This window comes from Trachinotus anak, unplaced genomic scaffold, assembly GCF_046630095.1.
Source record: "Trachinotus anak isolate AG129_WGS33_773 ecotype Australia unplaced genomic scaffold, CSIRO_AGI_Tana_v1 ptg000012l, whole genome shotgun sequence".
Classification (NCBI taxonomy): Eukaryota; Metazoa; Chordata; class Actinopteri; order Carangiformes; family Carangidae; genus Trachinotus; species Trachinotus anak.
This window is the reverse complement of record NW_027273863.1, coordinates 4,854,334-4,874,677: the sequence shown is the minus strand read 5'-3', so window position 1 is coordinate 4,874,677 and position 20,344 is coordinate 4,854,334. Positions and strand designations below refer to the sequence as shown.

At 38.6% G+C, this 20,344-nt stretch overlaps 1 protein-coding gene across 3 annotated transcripts in view; it reads left to right on the top strand.

Moving 5' to 3' along the window:
- LOC139629206 (solute carrier family 12 member 7-like) overlaps positions 1–20,344 on the top strand; it is a 31,732-nt gene that overhangs the window by 1,930 nt on the left and 9,458 nt on the right. For all 3 annotated transcript variants that reach the window (XM_071491699.1, XM_071491700.1, XM_071491698.1), the window contains 12 exons: positions 6,677–6,768; positions 7,295–7,426; positions 11,167–11,313; positions 15,342–15,396; positions 15,946–16,076; positions 16,167–16,291; positions 16,387–16,491; positions 17,504–17,715; positions 17,859–18,023; positions 18,205–18,303; positions 18,496–18,553; positions 18,907–19,081. In XM_071491699.1, coding sequence (XP_071347800.1) covers positions 6,677–6,768; positions 7,295–7,426; positions 11,167–11,313; positions 15,342–15,396; positions 15,946–16,076; positions 16,167–16,291; positions 16,387–16,491; positions 17,504–17,715; positions 17,859–18,023; positions 18,205–18,303; positions 18,496–18,553; positions 18,907–19,081 — 1,496 coding nt within the window. The remainder of the gene's footprint in view (positions 1–6,676; positions 6,769–7,294; positions 7,427–11,166; positions 11,314–15,341; positions 15,397–15,945; positions 16,077–16,166; positions 16,292–16,386; positions 16,492–17,503; positions 17,716–17,858; positions 18,024–18,204; positions 18,304–18,495; positions 18,554–18,906; positions 19,082–20,344) is intronic.

Here is a 20,344-nt window from a genome sequence, read left to right as displayed (position 1 = left end):
ACTCTGGTTCTTGGCAAAAAATGAATTAGTTACATTATTTGTTCAGTGCAATAAAAAAATGTCAAAACAAACTTCAGGAGGCTATTCTATTATGAAATAGAATGAATAAAAAGCTGGTATTTGTGACATAGACATTTCAAACTCAGTCTAGACAAAAGACAACTTGAATATTTTGTCTCCAATAGGCTTGCTGTCTTTAAACATTGATTATTCAGTGTTGTGTGTAAAACCGCTTAACATTTTCTTTTAACCAGTGCAACATACAGCTGTTGATGGCGAGGGATGCTGAGCTGCTGAGGTGTAGGAGTCTCTTCTTTCTCTATCTATTCTTCTTCCTCAAACTGAGGAAGTGATGAATGATTTTCCAGACTGAGTACCTCTCAGCGAGCTTCTCTTTCTCTGTGAGACTTCAGGTTCTGGCACAAGTTGGAGTGCCTGTTAAACAGCTCTCTTTTCAGCTGGGCCGTCTCTCTGGAGGGCCTGACTGACCTCTTCCTCAGCCTTGAGCTTGCTGGCCAGTTCCTCCAATCTTGTTCTCAGGTCATCCAACACCCTGCTCATCCCTCAGCCCCTGGATCTGCTCCTGATCCTCTCTCACACTTTCAGAGTGAGACTTTTACTCTGCCTGAAGTTGTTGCAGAACTGTGTCTTTTTGTTGCTGCTTACTCAGCTGTAGTCTCTGGTTCTGCGCTCTCTGTTCATCAGATACTCTGTATCTCTGTTATCACAGAACAGACTTGTTCTCTTTCAGTCTCTTTCTCCAGCCAGGTAGGGAGCTCACTAACTTCTCCTCCAGCTCATTGGCCTACTTGTAGGGGCCTGAGGCTGATAGATTTAGTTTGAAGTTCACAGTCCTGTTATAGTTTGTCTCTGATCAACTTCTGATCAAGAAACCTTCCGAAAGCAAATGTCCCAGAAATATTCCATTGGTAATATCGTAATTATTTCTCTGTTCAACATCCAATCTACTGTATATATCTGGGAGTAGTTGAGAGCTGGAAAATCAAAACTACAAGCTGAGAGATGCTGACAGGCTGCGTAGAGTTGGGTCATAATTGTCTTTGCATTTTTCACTATGACTGACCCCTCTCACATTATCCATAATCATTTGATATGTTAATATGAAAATATGGATTATCGCAGCTTTAATATCAGTTAGTCCTGCTTTAAGATTTAAAGTGTCACCATGTCCAGAGAATAGATTAAACAAAGTAATGCTGTCACTTTACAATGACAGGGAGAGAAAAGAGGTAAGAGAGGCTCCTGAGATGCCCCCATTCATCAAGATGATAATGAGTTTTAAGATTTTGACTTGAGTGTATTTCTGTAGAAAAAACACATGCAGGAGGTTGTACTGACTATTTTTAGTAATATTGTCATAAACATATCTGATGGTGTTATCTCAAAAATACTCATATGACTCATACTAATTGTTAGATGGTCAGTGTGTGTGCACAAACACAATTAAGTGATACTAGAAAGTCCATTTGGACCACACCAGCTTTCCCTGAGGTTATCTCTGCACTGACAGTCAGTTTTTCCAGTTTTTCTTTATGTAATTGAATTTATGCAATTTAATGTGTGTGTGTACTTTGAAATCAAAGCAGAGAAAAAAAACATTTGGAGATTTAAAGAAGAAGAATCATTGTTGAGGTAAATTTAATCTAATAGTAACGCAGTTTGTTTCAATGCTGCATTTGTACAGACAGAGGGTTTGTAAGTCTCCAACAAAAGCTGGGGCACCTGTAGGAGCTGTTTGCATCAAATTTCATTGCCTAATTTAATCCCATGCTGCACAAAAGCTGTAAATTAGCCCACAAAATTTGATGCCCAAAAATTAATACAATTTACATGATTTTTCAGTTTGTGGTGACCTAAACATTTCTTTACTTATTATTACCTCTGGCAGTTTACCACTTACCTGCTGAAATTTCAATTAAAACTGGATAAATGTGTGTGCTCTCAAACTTAGTGTTATGTAGTGTATCTAAGTTTGAATATTAGGTTATTCAGTGAGTTATTGAGTTGTTCAAACATGTCCATTGTTTGTAAAAGTTTGATAGCCAATGTGTAATCATTTAATCAAATTCCCTGAAAACATCATGTGACCTGTTTACACGTGTAGTCAAAATCAGAGCATTAAGGATTGTTGCAATGGGAATTTAATAATACTGCCATTGGGCAATATTTAATACATGTTTCTCACTGTGTAGGTATCTGGGATTGTTTTTGTCTGGTGACTTATGTAAATGAAAAATCTGTCATTTTCAGAACATTACATAAACGTTTTAACAGGAAAACAAACAAAACATGTCAAACAAAATAACCTCTGAAGAACAGAATTTTGTGAATTTCAGGGATTTTTTTGCTCTGTCATTTATCTGTCTCAGATGCAGGAAGTTTGAAACTTATGTAAAGCTTTATTTAGCCTTGAAGAGGGTGACCAACTAATCGATCATGGACGCATTTATTTATCCCTCAGCATGCACAGCAGATTTAAGCAGTGAGATTCATATGTTTACCTGTGTTTAAAAACCCATGTGTACGCACAAATGACATAATGTGGGTTATTTCCACTGAAAGCTCCTCCGAAGCCACAGAGAGATTATACACCTGTTTTCTCAGCCTGAGTAGGAGGCTACTGTTCATGATGAGGAAACTGCCTTGCTGTGTTAAACTGGAGTGTCCTTTTGAAAAAAAAAATCCCATCATGGGTAAATCCCTCAAAACCAAACTATCCCTAGAGTAAGATTGCTGTAAATTAACATGAAGACTTTCATACAGCACCTTTCATTCTTTATGTCTTTTGTTGTAAAGACAGAGGTCACAGAACTTGCAGTGCTCAAAAGGACACACACTCATGGAGGCCACACACACACACTGCTGATGAGACGAGATGCCATCTGTATAAACAATAACATCTCTGTACCATCATTTTCCAAAGCAGTGTCCTGTAACCAGTGTCATGTTTCATATTGTCCCCCTTTCTGGTGGACTGGAGCATTCCTCCTTAGGCTAGGTGTTTATGGTTTGCAAGTCTTGAAGAAATGTTTATTATTAAATGCCTGAAGTTGAGTAAAATTATGCACAATCCAAAGTTTCTTTCATCAAGATCGTTGTTGACGCTTTGATAGCTGTAGCACAATCAGGACAAGTCCTCCAGCCTCAACAACCATATAGACTGTTTGTCTCTACCCTCTGACACGACCCACCACCACGACCTTTCCCCTCGGCATTTAACACTGAACACTTCCAGGTACTTATAGCATCTGTGAAGCAGAAGAGGATGTTAATCATTATAGCATTGTTCCCATGTGTTAGCCTGGTGCGGTGGGCTAACTGCCAACAGAAGCACTTCTCTGCAGTGATTCAAAGGGAAGTTTATTTTTTACTTAAGTCCCTTGTGAGTTGTGTTTACCTATCTAATGCCTCGACAAGCCAGTTCGACACTTGTTGAATTGTTTAAGCATGCATGATTGGGGTAATGATTGGTCACAGGGTGCATTAACTCTTTGGCCTTCAAATTATCTTTATCACTTTGCCTCGTCATCCGACTAATTGAACAACGTAGTTTTGCTACTCCACTACTCCTGATAACTGAATAGCAGCAATAAAATATTTTAATTCAACACCCTGTAAGTCCTGTAAGTTTCCTTTTGACAATAGACAGATCCTGTTTACCAACTCAACAGGTTCTCTGTGCTTTATACCAAAGGAAACTAACAAAACCCCAGAGATACAAAAGAAACTTTTATGACTCAGCTTTTTCTACAGGGAAAACGCCTTCAGTGCTGTGTAACAGACAAATAGGATATTACTTTTAAATTCATGTGGGTAGAAAGAAGTCCAAACACAGCTCTCATCTGGGCAAACAGGATCATTCTGCTGGATTTAAAATAGAAGGGAATATTCATTGATAACATAACCCTCCTTAATGCTGTGTTTTCGTACATGATGAAATGTGGACATCTGCTGGTTAATATGATCACTGCATGGAAAGATATCTGGAACTTAGGATTTTGTGAAAGCAAATGATAAAACTGTGTAACTGTTAAAGGGGAACGCATACTTTTAACATCTATCCCAAGGGACTTTCTGTGTCACCTTTGAGGTGTGTGTGTTCTTGTGCTCGTAGATCGTAGTAGCAGTTGCCAGGAGGATCAGTTAGAATTAGTACAGATCAGATGGTTAGTTTTGAAAGTCAAGGTTAGTGTTAGCGATTGAATGTTCAATGAAGGTCAACACATACAGTAATATGTACTTGTGTTTGCACAACTGTGACATTGTTATGAGGGAGTGTGTGAGTGTGTGTGTGTGCTTTACTGTTTTTTGGGGGGTTTTTTGCTTATTGCTAAATATGAGAAGTCAGAGTTTACTGGAAGGAGAGTCTGTGTGTGTGGACTTGTTTTACCATATTGACAAATTCAAAAACTGGGAGGCTTTTATGCTTGTGGGGTCCTACAGCTTTGAAGGGACCAAAATGCTGGATCCCACAGGTTTAAATGGTTGTTTGAGGGTTAAGACTTTAGGATCTTATGGTTAGGGTGAGAATAAGGTTTAGTTAAGGGTTAGGGTCAGGCATTTGTGATGGTTAAGATTAGGGTAAGGGGCTAGGGAATACTTTATGTCGATGAGTAACCATACCTGGATAGTCAAACAAACGTGCGCATGCCAGAATGCACACAACCATTGTTATTACATTTAAAAATTTTATGTGTGTATATGAGTGTGTGAGAGAGAGACCTTTAGCCATTTATGCCTGCAGTCAACGTAAAATTCATCACAGCACTAAAACATCTATTAATAGTAAGCTAGCTTGTGTATAATGACTATGTCACTGTTGTTTTCACACCATGTCCTGGCTTTTGGTGGTTTTACATCACTGAGGTGAACACTGAAAGTAAATATGTAACCTGCCATATGATCCATCCATTCATCCATCCATTTTCTTCCACTTACCCGGGGTCGGGTCGGGGTATGTAACCTCCAGTGAGTTCTGGGTCTACCCTGGGGTCTTGTCCCAGTTTGACATGCCCAGAAAACCTCCAAAGGAAGGTGCCTGAGAGGCATCCTAATCAGATCCACGAACCAGCAAGTGAAGGAGCAGAGACTGTACTCAGAGTTCCCTCCGGATGTCCAAACTCCTCACCCTATCTCTAAGGCTGAGCATAGTCACCCTTTGGGTGATGGAAATATGATATTTATGTTTGTTTCATGTATTTGTCACAGCCTTCTTATCGCCAAGCACACCAACTTCTCAATCTCAGCCAAGTGTAAAAAATGTTTGTGATATTTGCTGAAATGGGTTTCCCATTTGGTTTCCCATTTCAGCAAATATCACAAACATAAATATCGTATTTCCATCATCCAATTTATATTTTCCATCATCTAAAAGGATGAGACCACTGTGTGACTACCAGGGGCAAGACAAACCAAACTGAGAAGCAGTTTGAAAGGCACATCTTAATGTTACTCTATGCTGCTTTGTCTTTTAAAGAGCATGCAAGGGGATTTTAGCAAAAGGCTAAACTGTGGACAGGACCTTGTCTGCCAATAAGTGAAACTTTGTCTGTTGATTTCTTAGAAAAAGTGTTGGACCCTTTTATCTCAAAAAAGAAGCAGCTCTATCAAATGTAGTTTGGATTATGAAGCACTCTCTGTCCCTCAGACTGATACAGGTGTAGCTAGTGTTGGATGGATTACTCGTCCCAAACCTCATGCTGCTTTTATACACAGAACAAAACATCCCAAATCAGATACATGATTAACACAGGCATGGTATCTTTTGACTGTACCAATTAATGACCCCCTTTAGTCATGAGGACCTCAGCTAAGAAGGTGTAAAGTGTCTGGTGTCAATAGCAGGCAAAGTGAACCAAAGTCAAAACACTAGCGCTGTTCTGATTATGTTGCTAATATTATCCATCTTCCTTAAATTCAATATTCTGTAAGAGATTAAATTAAATCAGTGGACAAGTCTTTGTAAGTATACATCCACACGCAGTATGTCAAAAATATGGCTAATAATCAGTTACAACACTTAGCCAGATAACAACTAGCTTGTTGGAACTTTCTTTAAAACTGTCAAATTCATCACCTATATCAACAATATATTATGACATTTTTATTAATCATCTAACTCAAAAGTGTAATTTTATTTACTGATAACAGCAACATTTCTTTTGATAACAGCTCAGACAGAAGCTAATGAATGATTGCTAACTAGCTAATGACAGTTGTCACATTAGCTTAACAGGGTGTGCTGCTTCATAGCCCTTGGTTTTCTAGTTATTTAGTTCAATTCAGTTAATGGACAACATTATGTGTTTAAAAACAGGTAGTTTCCAGCTAGCTTGATAATGGTCATTATTCATCCACAGCCATTTGAATTTAACTGTTTTGCTAACTGCTAACTAGCATTACCTCTGTTTTTCTTGTAGTAGACACTTCCACAAGAAGGTTTTGGTTAGTGAGGAAAATTCAGTGTTTATTCTACTTGAAAAGCCACAGTTTGAGGGATGTGTATATCATTACCAGCTTTGCATGTCCTGTCCTACCACTGCTGTACTACAACACTACAAGGACTATTACTAATGCACACTGCAACAGTACAACTGCTTCTCTGTCAGTAGTGTGCATGTTACAATATGGGCATTTGTCCTGTGTATCTCACTAGGAGACGACGGTCAGAGAGAGTCCAGTGCATTCCTCAACTCAGAAAATGACGGAGAACACTATTATGAAGGCAAGAACATGGCCTTGTTTGAGGTAAGACAAAAATGATCCAGATTCTTCAGATGTACACTGTTTATGAATGTTATGAAATTTGATGCACATATAAAATATATGTATTGTCCACTAGACTGATATATTTCAAGGAAATTCATGTTGCATCTGATCTATGGTACAGGTGGATTATATAATTACATTGTGTGACATGAATAACTAATGACATGTAAATTATTCAAAGGGGCTGACACAAAAGACAAGATGATGATGATGATGATAAGAAAAAAATATTATTATACCTCATAATGTGATAAAAGCTGTGAAAATATTCTACATTATAATATTAGTAATAATTAATATTATAATAATCTTTATTCAGAAAGCACTTTTCAAAACCCAAGTTACAAAGTGCTTCACACAAGGCAGGATATGCAAATCAAAAAGTAATCAAATCATTTCATTTTATAGTACAGAACAGATAAAACCAACTGTAGTAATGTAAGATAAAAGACAATAATAAAGACAAGTGTTACATTTTCATTCATTTTTCTCTGCCTCTCTGCAGGAGGAAATGGACAGTAACCCCATGGTATCGTCTCTTCTCAACAAGCTGGCCAACTACACCAACCTGACCCAGGGTGTTCGTGAGCACGAGGAGGCCGAGAACGAGGATGGGATCAGGCAGATCACTGTCATGGTACAGTCTTCTCTTATGAACCTGTAGAAATTTTGTTGAGCCTACATGATCTTTGATAGGGTTGTTAGTATGGACTCTTAAGCAGCCTGTGTTCTTGCTTTAGAGACCGATTCATGCAGGTTTTATAGCCTCTGAAGGACTCATAGGTCCATTTAATTCCTTATAATGCACAGTTTTGCTATAGATGGACCTTTCACACTCACCCGACGCAGATTTAGAGATTTAAGACTTGTCTATTTTCCGCTTCTGTTTTATTGTCTTTGCTTAAATGTGCATACAATCACACTCTCTAAACTCTGCATGCTCTAGGTCAGTTGCTTCTTTTTTCAATTTTTCAATTCATCATTTCTATAAAAATCAAATAGCTATTAATGGTTAAACTAGAATGAAAAAACCCCTTGATGATAAATGGAAGTGTATGACTCAGTATGTGTTGTAGCAAAAATAATCTGTACAGTTTGAACACAGTCAGACTTTGATCTTTAGGATATCACAAGGAGATGAAGCTGTTCATAAACACATCTAAAGAATGGAGTGTATTGTGAGAAAGAGATGTGCTGTTTTGCAAAAGTCTTTCATCTTATGAGATTTATTATGAACTAATTGCTAGATTTTCAAGTTTTATTGCCTGTAGTACAAAAGACACACAGTACACTGCTAGCTAACACAAGAGGCTCAAGAACAGAAAACATGAGGACGTTCTTTGTGATGTGTAGCATCTGAGGGCTCCATGGATTTAAATCTTTCTTAATATTTAAGCCACTTCTATTTTATATTTACTGTCCTTTCACAAATTTCTTCTATGATTATTTTCTCCCCCCATTACATTAATACTGTCATTTTTTGGTATACTTAATGTTGTCATTTTCCAGTGTTGGAGACACTAGATATCAAAAGATGCTTTGAATTAGCACTTCACCGTTTGTTCTTGTTAGAATCCTGGATTTATTTATGACAGAACATCAGTGAAAAATTGAGGTTTTGAATGAACTCATTTACAATTTACAAATGACACTATTTGCCTGTAATCCAACACATGGTCCATGTCACAGCTTGTGTCTCATTGAGAGAGGGAGTACAGGATCAGTCTCGCCCTCAGGTGCCAGTACACACCTTTAGAGTTCATGTCCTTCAGAGGATGCTGTCGCTAGGACACACCCTGTCCTTAGGTTCAGTCGTTTGTGTGTTGGCAGGCCCTCTTAATATTTTACTCTCTTAGTTATTTTTGTAGTTTAGTTTAGCTCCAAACTGGTGTGTTGAGTTTTTTGGTTTACTTATGGAACTAAGACCAAAAAAAAGACAGGACAGAGGGAGTTTGATGCAGAAAATAATTATGACCTTTAAAAATCTGTTCGTCCATTTGACACAACTGAGGATCTTTCAGAAAGCAGGGTGGGCAGCCCATTTAAAAAAAAACTAACACCCGATAAATGCAGAGTACAGTAGCAGCTAAACCAAACGTAGATGAACTAATAATGACATAATGTCCTCTGTGTGCCCATAGAACAGCAGAGCTGCTGACACATCACAGATTTTCACACCAAATATTGTTTCTTTGAGAGTACCTTGATAACTGTAGTTGTTATCAACCTTTGAACAAAGTCACAAGAGCAATTACATCTCTGTGTGTGGTGTAAGTAGCTCCCTGGCATGGGAAAAAGACCTGAACCTGAAATACTTGATGAGTAATGTTCATGTTGTAAGTCTTTTGCTCAAATACAAAGCACAGCTGTGAACTCAAAGGGTGTGTGTAGCAGGGAGCCTCTCCTACGCCGGTCACCCTCGTATGCTGGTTGGCCAGATTGAAAAACAAGGCCTCAGCTTGGCCCTCAGCCCTACAGATCCAGGCACAGAAAAGTGTGTCTGTGATGCCTGTCTTTGAGCGCCAGCTGGAGGCGGAGAGTGGAGGTGGTTCCTGGCGCACCTACTCTCAGTCGGGCGGACAGGGTCAGAGCTGACACTGTGTTGTTAATATGCACACAAGGCCACTCTTGACAGTCCAGTTTCAGTTTCTTTGTAACTTAACAATCTGGAGTCATGTGCAGTTTACACTGAATGTAATGATTGTGTTAGTGAGTTGTGTATAATCCAAATATCACTCATGGGTGGGAATAATTGGTACATCTACATCCCCCCAGTTTCCTCCTGTCTCCAGTCTTTATGCAAAGCTAGGCTAACCTGTTGTTGTGAAATCACATGAAATCATTGAGAATATGCTCCAATTACAACACTTCCCTTCCCTATAGTTTTGCACTGACTTTACACTGTAGTACTTTTTAACACCCAGAGTCTTAAATATAAAGACAGTAGGACCTTGGACTGTTGCTCTGTGTGGAAGCATTGATTATGTTTTACTAACACCCGCCCCCTGAATGATAGCTGTGTTTTTCCTTGAGGAGTTTTACAGAGGCTTGAGACTAAAAAGAGCAAGATAGGCAATGAAGCGACAGTGAGGGGGAGTTAAAACTGAGACAGAAGAAGAGAAAGACAGAGGAGCAAAAGGGAGAAGATGTGGGAGATTTGGAAAACCACGTCAGGCATGTCGCAGCATTTAGGCAGACAACTGAGTGAAGTGGAGACAGCACAGGACAAAGTGTTTGTACCTAGAAAAACGGTATGTATGCTCTGGTTTCTGGGGAGGGAAGTAGTAGAGGTATATAGAGTATGTGTGTGCTCATACAGTGTGATGCAAACTGTTGTAGAAGACAGGGATAATGTAGATGAAACTGTAGGAGCTTAAGCACAAATATGTTACTTTGCATTACATCAAGGTGGTGCAGTAGTATTTTTGGTGTATTCTAATTTGTTCACTATTTTTTCTTTTGCTTTCTGAAGAGACTTTAAAGATATTCACTGGATATGTTTATTACCACTATTAATATTATGAGAACATCCTGTATCTCAAATGACTCATGATCAAATTATTTTATGATCTTTTAATGACACTAGGAGTGAAATTAAAATTTGTTGAAAGTCTGGACAGCAGCTCCTGGTCTGCTGCATGTTGAGCTTTTTAATCTTTTTTTCTTGTAATTTTTGATTTCTCTCAACTTGGACTGTGTTTAGGTGCCTCCTCTAAAACAAAACTAATTAATTCCTTTTTGAACCTGATTCATTCCTATCTAATCCAAACAGCAGAGGATGCACCCACAAACACAAGCCCGAGTTGTGTTGTGAAAAAACAATCTGACTGTTAAAGGACGTTCTGACAGAGCAGGTTATAAAAGTTACATGTTTGATTGTGTAAGTGAGGCCCAATTACAAAGTAAAACCATTATAAAGCTGGTAAAGCATTATAAAAATGAATGGAAAGTAAATCCTTTTTTTTTCTTTAAACGTCTGCATCTACTGTATCTATACTGCTATTTACCATGTTTTAAAATCATAAATATGATAAATACATTATTAGAAAAAAACAATTATAATTATTATTATCACAACATGATAAAGGAATATATTATATATTAAAAGATAAGTTTAGTCTTTTCTGTAAGTATATCTTCATACATTGAAGGCAAAATCCTATAAAAAACAAACTACCGTATAAGTCATATTGCATGTTTGATATTATGTATTAAAACCCTGATAATGGGTTGTGGTGAGATAAGCAAAGAAACATGCAGGATAGTTTCATTTATTCCATTCTTGGGGGTCTTTGGAAACCTCTCTTCCTCCCCTTTCATCTTTCTCCCCAGCCTATTTTCACTTGTGTGCATTTGTATGTGTTTATCCATCCCCAGGTCCCCCAAATGGGAACCTTCATCGGAGTTTACCTGCCCTGCATGCAGAACATCCTGGGTGTCATTCTCTTTCTGCGTCTCACCTGGATGGTTGGTACAGCAGGAATCCTGGGATCCTTCGCCATCGTTTCCATGTGCTGCATCTGTGTGAGTAATTTATAAATACAACAGCTAAACATAATGACTTCCTGATGGTGATAACTACCGCTAACCCATGATGTCAGCTCATCTTCCTGGGATCCAACACAGGAATCACACGTTTCAACATGCAGTTATATGCATTATATATATTCAGACCATACATTACTCACAAGGATCTATGATCAAATCAGTGGATACAACAAACATACATAAAAATAAAAACTCTTAATGGTTTCTTGGTATTTGTTTTAATAACACGACTTGGTAAAGAGCTTCATTTTGTAATCATAGTAGTATATTACAGTAGATCTGAGGAGATTTCTTGTAGGTAGTAAGAGATAACCTAAACTGGCCTGTCTGGTCAGATAGTTATGTTTGCTTCTGATGTACACTACTTGGTTAGAAAAATACTGTGGTTTCTTCAATTTAATTCAATTCAATTCAATTGTATTTGTATAGCGCCAAATCATAATATACATTATCTCAAGGCACTTTACAGGGTAAGGCTGAGACCTTACTTTGTTATAGAGAAAAACCCCACACTTCCCACAAAGAGCAAAGAGCTTGGTGACAGGGGGGGGGGGAAACTCCCTTTTAACAGGAAGAAACCTCCAACAGAACAGGGCTCAGGGTGGGCGGCCATCTTGGGTTTTAGAGGAGAAAGGGGGGGTGGGGGGAGGAGAAATAAGAGAAAAGAGAGAGAAAGAGAGAAACACCAGGAACAACTGTATAGGTAATGGTGTTATCAATAATGATGACAGATAACTGTGGTTAATAGTAATGATGAGTAGTGGTAAACCTGGATCCCGCTCCTCCAGATACCTGCAGAATGAGGACAGAGAGAGGGAGAGAGATACTTGTCTAATCCAAAACTAATCTGGCAGTTTTGTTTTGAGTGAGCTGGACTCTTTTATATATCTTTCTTGGCTGCGGATGAACAATGACTGAACAGGATGTGACAAAACTAAAGCTTTGATGTCTTGGTTCAGAGAGCTTGATGTTACCTACCTAGAACATTTCCTTGTAACGGCAATGGTTTAACCATTTTTGTTATGAAATTATCAGTGTGTTCATTCCATACAAGACTCACATCCAACACAATGCCAAGTAGTTTAGTCTTTTCAACTTGTTCTACTGTCTTTTCACCAAAGAACAAGTCATTCCTGACCAACATACTGTGTGTCTAGGTCAAACTGTACCCACTCAGCCACTCTTCCAAGCTCAATGCCCAATACATGATTCAGCTCTTGATATGTTAATGCTGCACTGAATATAGTGGAGTCATCTGCGTACATAATCATTCTTGCTTTATCTAATACATAATGCATAATTATATAAATTGGAGCCCATTCTTAAATATAGAATATAGGAGTAGTCCTAAGTAACTACCCTGAGCAACTCCGCATTGTAACTCTTTGCTATCAGAAAAGCTACCATTAAAAAACAAAGGTAACACTCCATCTGGGACAAAGCAGTGAATTTAAAACCATAACATTTGAGTTGCAACAGAGATTGATCAATATCATGAAATGCAGCACTAAAATCCAACATCACTGACCTCAACCAACCTCCTGTCATCCAAGCCAATCATCAGTCATTTGTGTGAATGCTGTGCTTGTTGAGTGCCCTTCTCTATATGCATGTTGGTAGCTCGTAATTAAACTGTTCCCTGTGAAATAATATTGGATTTTCTCTAATAATTTACTCAGCACTGGAAGGAGACTAATAATGGAATGGTGGATGGCTATATATGATTGGGAGTAATTTGGCATTTAGATTATATAAAGCTCAAGATGTGTTATCAGAGACCGATAATAGAGTCCTGTAAACATTGTTCTTTTTCTACATGGTGGAATTCAAACACCCGTTGCTTTTCTTTCATAATATAGTCTTTCATCATGATTTGCAACAGAGTCATCTGTTAAACTCATGGTGTTTCAGTTTATCTGCCCTGCTCCTAAAATAGTTGTTAAAATTTCACGTGGTTTCCTGAATAAATAGACCATCTATTTGAATAAAAGAGGCAGGCGCATTTGAATTCCTCTCCATTGAATTATTCAGAGTTATCCACAATTTCACATCATTCCAAGCCTCATTAGTTTTGAGTTTGTAATGTTTCTCTTATTACTAAATAACAGAACCAGAGTGCCTCCTGGCTATTCTATATCATTCCATTACTGCCTGAACAGAACAACGTCTGAGGTTGAGTCTGAGATTTACGGCATAGTAAACAACTTGAGGCCAATCATTACATCCTCCTCCGAAACTGCGGTGTGTTGGGTCCTCAAAACCAACAGAAAATCTGTCTTATTTACAACCCCAATTCATACATTGTAGCTCAAGATGGCCAAACAGAGAGTTGACTGTTGGCTGAAAAGTTTGAACTTAAATGCTCTGCACTCATGTGATGCAATGTGAACAATCTGCACACGACAGCCTTCTACAATATACAGCTGAAGTCAAAAGTTTACACTCACCTTAGCCAAGTACATTTAAACTCAGTTTTGCAGAATTACTGAGTTTTAATCCTAATAAATATTACCTGTCTTAAGTATGTTAGGATCAATACTTTATTTTAAGAAATGTCAGAATAGTAGTAGAGACAATGATTTATTTCTGCTTTTATTTCTTTCATTACATTCCCATTCTATCAGAAGTTTGCATACACATTGTTAGTAATTGGTAGCATTGCCTTTAAATTGTTTCAGTCATGTCAAATGTCTCAGTAACTAGCTTTTTACATACATTGCTGGAATTGTGGTCCTTTCCTTTTGACAGAACTAGTGGATCTGAGTCAGGGTTGTAGGCCTCCTTGCTCAAATAAGCCATTTAAGTTTTACACACAAATTTTCAATTGGATTGAAGTCAGGGCTTTGTGATGGCCACTCCATTAACTTAATTTTGTTGTTCACATCTCCATGGTATGCTTGGGGTCATTGTCCATGTGGAAGACCCATTTGTGACCAAGCTTTAACTTGACCTGGCTGATATTTTGAGCTGTTGCTTCAATATATCCACATAATTTCCCTTCCTGATAGTGCCATCTTTTTCATGAAGTGCCCCAGTCCCCCCTGCAGCAAAGCACCCCTACAACATAATGTCGTCACCCCTGTACTTATCAGTTGGGATGGTATCTTTCGGCTTGCAACCCTCACCCTTCTTTCTCCAAACATGCAATGGTCATTATGGCCAAACAGTTAAATTTTTGTTTCATTACCAACAGGACATTTCTCCAGAAAGTAAGTCCCCATGTGCATTTGCAAACTGCAGTCGTCATCCTTGTAGGCTTCTTCCTTGATGAGCAGCTTTTAGGTTATGGGACTCATTATAGGACTTGTTTTACTGTGGGTGTAGATACTTTAATACCTGATTTCATCCAGAATCTTTGCAAGGTCCTTTGCTGTTGTTCTGGGATTGATTTGCATTTTTCCCACCAAAGTAAGTTCATTTCTAGGAGACAGAATATGTCTCCTCCCTGAGTGGTATATCACCCCCGTGGTACCATGGTGTTTATACTTGCCTACTATTGTTTGTACAGATGAATTTGGTACCTTCAGGTGATAAACCAGACTTGTGGTGGTCCAAATTTTTGTTCTGACAACTCGGCTGATCTCTTTTGTTTTTCCCATTATTTCAATCAAAAGGCACTGAGTTTGAAGGTAAACCTTAAAATACTGACACAGGTACACCGCCACTAAATTTAGATCATGTCAATTAGCCTATAAGCCGCATCTAAAGCCATGACATAATTTGCTGGCACAGTTAACTTTTCCCTATGGGCATGGGTGATTTATGTAACTGAAGTTAAAATAAGGAATGCTGATCTTTAAAATCCTTGAAGGGAAGATTATTCAAATGGCTCCCAATGTTATTGGATATCTGCAGACATAAAACTTTGTCTCATCTAAACTGTAAAGTTGTCTTGTAACAGTATTCTTCTTGGACAAATAATACAACACAGCCTGGACACTCTTCATCTCCTCTCGTTGTTTTCAGTCTGAAACATAACATCTGTCGTTTTTCTCTGCTTGCAGACTTTGCTCACAGCTATATCAATGAGCGCCATAGCAACCAATGGAGTTGTCCCAGGTACGTCATCAAATGATGCCCACCACTCTCCATTTAATTTCACATGCAGAATTTGACATGGTAAAGTAATTCATATTGCTCAACAACCTTATTAAACTTTCTGTATATAGATTATGGTGATTGCCTTGTGACGCAACAAAGACAATGTAAACAAATAAAAGCAAGGAAAAGCATATAAATAAATACAGTTTACTCCATTTTCCTTTTTTTCACAAGCAAGTGAACAAAAATAGAGATTATTTGAGTATTTATAAAAGAACCAAGAAATTATATGGTAGTTACATTGTTGTGCAGAGCAGTGGTTCATAACCTGAGATCATAAGATAAATCTGGGGGGACAAAAAGACAAACATTTGTGCATGTTCAGCTGACTGAAAGGCTCTCCAGGTCAAACCACCATTGTAATTTCAGTGAATTCCCTTCTTGGAAATTCTTAAAAATTATAAAAAATGTAAAATAACGTAACAAGAAACAAACTTTTACAAAATGAAATTTAAAAGCCAAGAATGAATTTGGTAGTAGTCTAACCGGGATTTAATTTCTCTAAAGCTGGTGGCTCGTACTACATGATCTCCAGATCTTTGGGTCCTGAGTTTGGAGGCGCAGTGGGACTCTGTTTCTACCTGGGGACCACCTTTGCTGGATCCTTGTACATACTGGGCACCATAGAGATTCTGCTGGTATGTTACCACTCTGACAGGCATCAGTAGTTACTTCCTCTGTGCATCAGTGACACACTCACTCTGTCTCTGCTGTCTCCCCACTGCCAGACGTACATCGTCCCAACAGCTACGGTATTTGAAGAAGGCGAAGATGCAGCAATGCTCAACAATATGCGTATCTATGGCACGTGCTGCTTGGTCCTTATGGCGCTGGTAGTGTTTGTAGGGGTGAAGTAAGTTTCCGCTCACACACACACAGACACACGTAAAACCACACACGCCCATACACCAGCACAGAGACTCACATCTGTTGCCCTTCTCTCTGCAGGTATGTGAACAAACTGGCTCTGGTGTTTCTGGCCTGTGTGGTCCTCTCTATCATGGCCACTTACGCAGGAGTCATCAAGACAGCCATCGGACCACCTGAGTTTAAGTGAGTTACTAACCATTAATAACCATTTTTTGTTGAGCACTGACATGTTTTTAAAATCCTTATGAACAAAATGCAAAATCAAACCTAACCTCTGTTGCCTAATGTTGATGCAAAAGATGAGGAGACAGATGAGGAGACATCATTGCAGGTCTGTTGTTCGTAGTGGCGCTGACAGCCATAATCCTGTATGCACTGTGTGTACTTGTTTATGGTTTTTTTTTTGTTTGTTTATTTAGCCAAATGAGCTGATGTTTGTGCTGTTTTCTCTGGTGGAAGTTTGTTTGGTAGATACTCAGCGAGCTAAGGAGAAAGAAAAATCTATGTATATTTGTTTGTAGATGAGAAGGAGATAGTAACTGGAAAGCTATTTAAAAGTTTGTGTTGTTCAAAGTTCTTTCTGTTCCTGCTTTATTGATGCCATGTGGCTGTCAATAAAGAATAACACTGCTGCTATATGTGAATACAGTTCAAGCTGAACTGAGCTGAGTGGATCCTTCCATCAAAATAAGAACTCAGTCACGTAGACAGAGAACAAACAGCCTTCTCTCTGCTTAGTAAAGAAAATTTTAAATAATAAATATGAATTTCTCCCTTTCGCGAACAGGTTTCATAAAAGAGAGCAAAGGAGTTAAAAAGGATGAGCCATGTGCATTATATAAAATTTATAGGGACAAATCAAGTTATTTTTTACCTAAGCTTTCAGTTTCCCTTCCCATCAGGTTAGCTTTTACTCACATATCCCACCTGCTCAGCTGTCTCATTCTTTAACACCAATCGGACAAGATAACAGCTTCTACTTAATACTTCTATTAAGCTTCTACTATCCTAATAACCTGCACTGCATGTTGAATTGCTGGATTGGCTCCAGCCCTCCCTGCGACTCTGTATGGATGAGAGGTATAGATAATGGATGGATAGATGTTTTATTAACCTGAGCTCTATCAACCACAGCAGATAGGTAGCTCCCATCTAACCACTGCAGATATTTCTCTCTCTCTCTCTCCCTGTACAGTGTCTGTTTGTTGGGGAACCGCTCACTGAAGAACCAAGAGTTTGAAACGTGTGCAAAGACGGAGGTTGTAAAAAACCTCACGGTGACCACTGAGCTCTGGCCCCTCTTCTGTGACTCTAAGTATCCAAACGCCACCTGTGATGAATACTTCACCTTAAACAACCTCACAGAAATAAAGGCCATACCCGGGCTTCTGAGTGGAGTTATAAAAGGTGAGAGGGAAGACAGGAATAATTTTATGTCAAAATAAAGACCAAATAACTTTCTACACAAGAAACTGAAAGCTAATCTCCATCTTTACATGAAATTTGTCTGTGCAGCTGATGATGCTTTTCTCTGTCTGTCTCGCTGTTAGACAACCTGTGGGGTCACTATGGTCCAGCTGGTATGTTCATAGAGAAGGAAAACCAGCCCTCAGTGCCACCCCAGGAAACAACCAAGGTCTACAAGCCATACCTCATCAATGACATCACCACCTACTTCACTCTGCTGGTGGGAATCTACTTCCCCTCCGTCACAGGTAGATGATACAACAACAGCTCTGTCACAGACCAGATATGTAAAGAACACTGGCATTATTGGAGAGGTGTTAAGTGCTTAATCTGGGCCGTATGTTTGTGTGTGTGTGTGTGTGTGTGTGTGTGTGTGTGTGTGTGTGTGTGTGTGTGTGTGCTTGTGTGTGTGTGCATGTTTTATTTCAGGTATAATGGCTGGTTCTAACAGGTCAGGTGATCTCAGAGATGCCCAGAGGTCAATCCCAATAGGAACCATCATGGCCATTCTCACCACCTCTTTCATCTGTATCCTCCAAGCTCTCTCATAGTGTGTGTGTGTGTGTGTGTGTGTGTGTGATAGATGTGTGTGTGAGTGAATGGGTGAACGTGGCTTGTAGTGTAGTGGTTTGAGACTAGAAACACTAGAAAAGCGCTGCATTCTATTTTTCATTTAACAAATACACAGTGCAAGTATTTCCATCTGAACGTCACTGTCAGACATCTCCTTCGTGGTCCTATTTGGAGCCTGTATTGAAGGAGTGGTGCTCAGAGACAAGTACGTGTATTTTTAATTCACTTCCATCATTGTAAACCAGCAGAGACACAAACTGGTATTTTACAGCTTGTTGTGGGTTCAAAGCTTTAGAAATAGTTGTTTTTCCAGACAGAGTCATTGGTGTCGAGAGTAAAAGATGAAACCAGGACAGGATCGAAGGATTTAAAATGACAATGAAAGTGAAAAGTGAAATTTATTGAGTTCTTAAAAAAGATAACAAAAATATTTATTTATTTTAATATTTATATAAAATAAAAAAATGTACATATATTCAGTTATTATTCAATTCAGGTTCAGTAATTATTACACTGTACAGACCTGGTGACCCATGTGCATGTTTGTGGGTGTTTCAGGTTCGGTTACTCGGTAAAGAAGATCCCAGTGATTGGTATTCTGGCCTGGCCATCACCTTGGGTGATTGTGATTGGCTCCTTTTTCTCCTGCTGTGGGGCGGGGCTTCAGAGCCTCACCGGTGCCCCCCGGCTGTTGCAGGCCATCGCTCGAGATGGCATCATCCCATTCTTGCAGGTCAGTGCTACAGAGATCTGTATTTTTCATGTTACAGTGCTTTTACAATCAAACATCACACAAACACAAGATGTTTGTTTTTATTATGTTTTTCAGTTTGGTCTTAAACGGTTCTTTGCCATAGACAGAACATAAAGATGATTTAAATGCTTCATGCCCTGTTTTACGCATTATATCACATTTTGACTCTAAGGCAGTAACAGCAGTAATATACTTTATGGTTTTACCCACTTTCACTCTCCTGATTTATTACACTAGGTTTGCTGGAGGTTGAATTACTAACCAGTTTACTTCTACCACAGTAAAGCAATTTACATCCATTCAAACATAGATTTGGGAGCTCAGGACACTGTAGAAGCTGCAAACTGTGTTAAGATGAAATCACAGTGAATGGCATAATCTGACTTTAGAGAGAAGCAACCGATATTTGATATAAAATTGAGTTTTGTGGCTCAATTTTGGCTCAAAGTGGTTCAGACCTGTCGTATGAGTCATGAACACGTAGTCTTTCTTCACAAGGGAAACAATACTAATTTAACCTCATAATGTTTTAATCTGAATGAGTTTAAATATTAGATTATCGTCATCTTCATCATGGATTGCCAATATACAGTATTTTATATTCTGTGATTTTTATTTTCATATTTTGTACAACAAATTAACTAAATTCTCTGATTAGTCTGTCTCAGGGTGTTTATGCAGGTCTCTGTCCAGAATCATCCTCTGTTCCACCATCAGTGTAACATTACCTACTGTCTGCTGTAATATTCTCTCCTCTAATATCTCACTGTCAGGCCCCCAAGACCTCTGATCATAGAAGTCATGGGCTACTCTGCTATAGAAACACACCTCTTTATCTCTGTCACAGTAGAGTCTAGCTCTGATGACATGTGGCAATTGTATCTATCAATCTAATTGTTTCAGATCCTCTAACATCACTGACTCTCCGAATGAGTTTGCTCATTTCCAACAGCATGACTTGAAAATGCTCTTTTTACTTTTTGACAATGTTTTTGTGAATGCATGTTTGCAGAACAGGCAGTTTTAAAAGGCAAGTGTTTATTATCCTAATAATGAAATATCACAAACCTCCCCACCAGTACAGGGCAGTCATCAGGCTGAACTGAATGATTCAGGCAACCTCACAAAAATAAATGTGATTTAGAATAAGAATATGAAAATGTTCTTGCATGGGGCCCATTGTTTATATCCTTAGATCTGTCAACACTTGAATTGTTGAATGCATTTCCCAAGAATAATCTA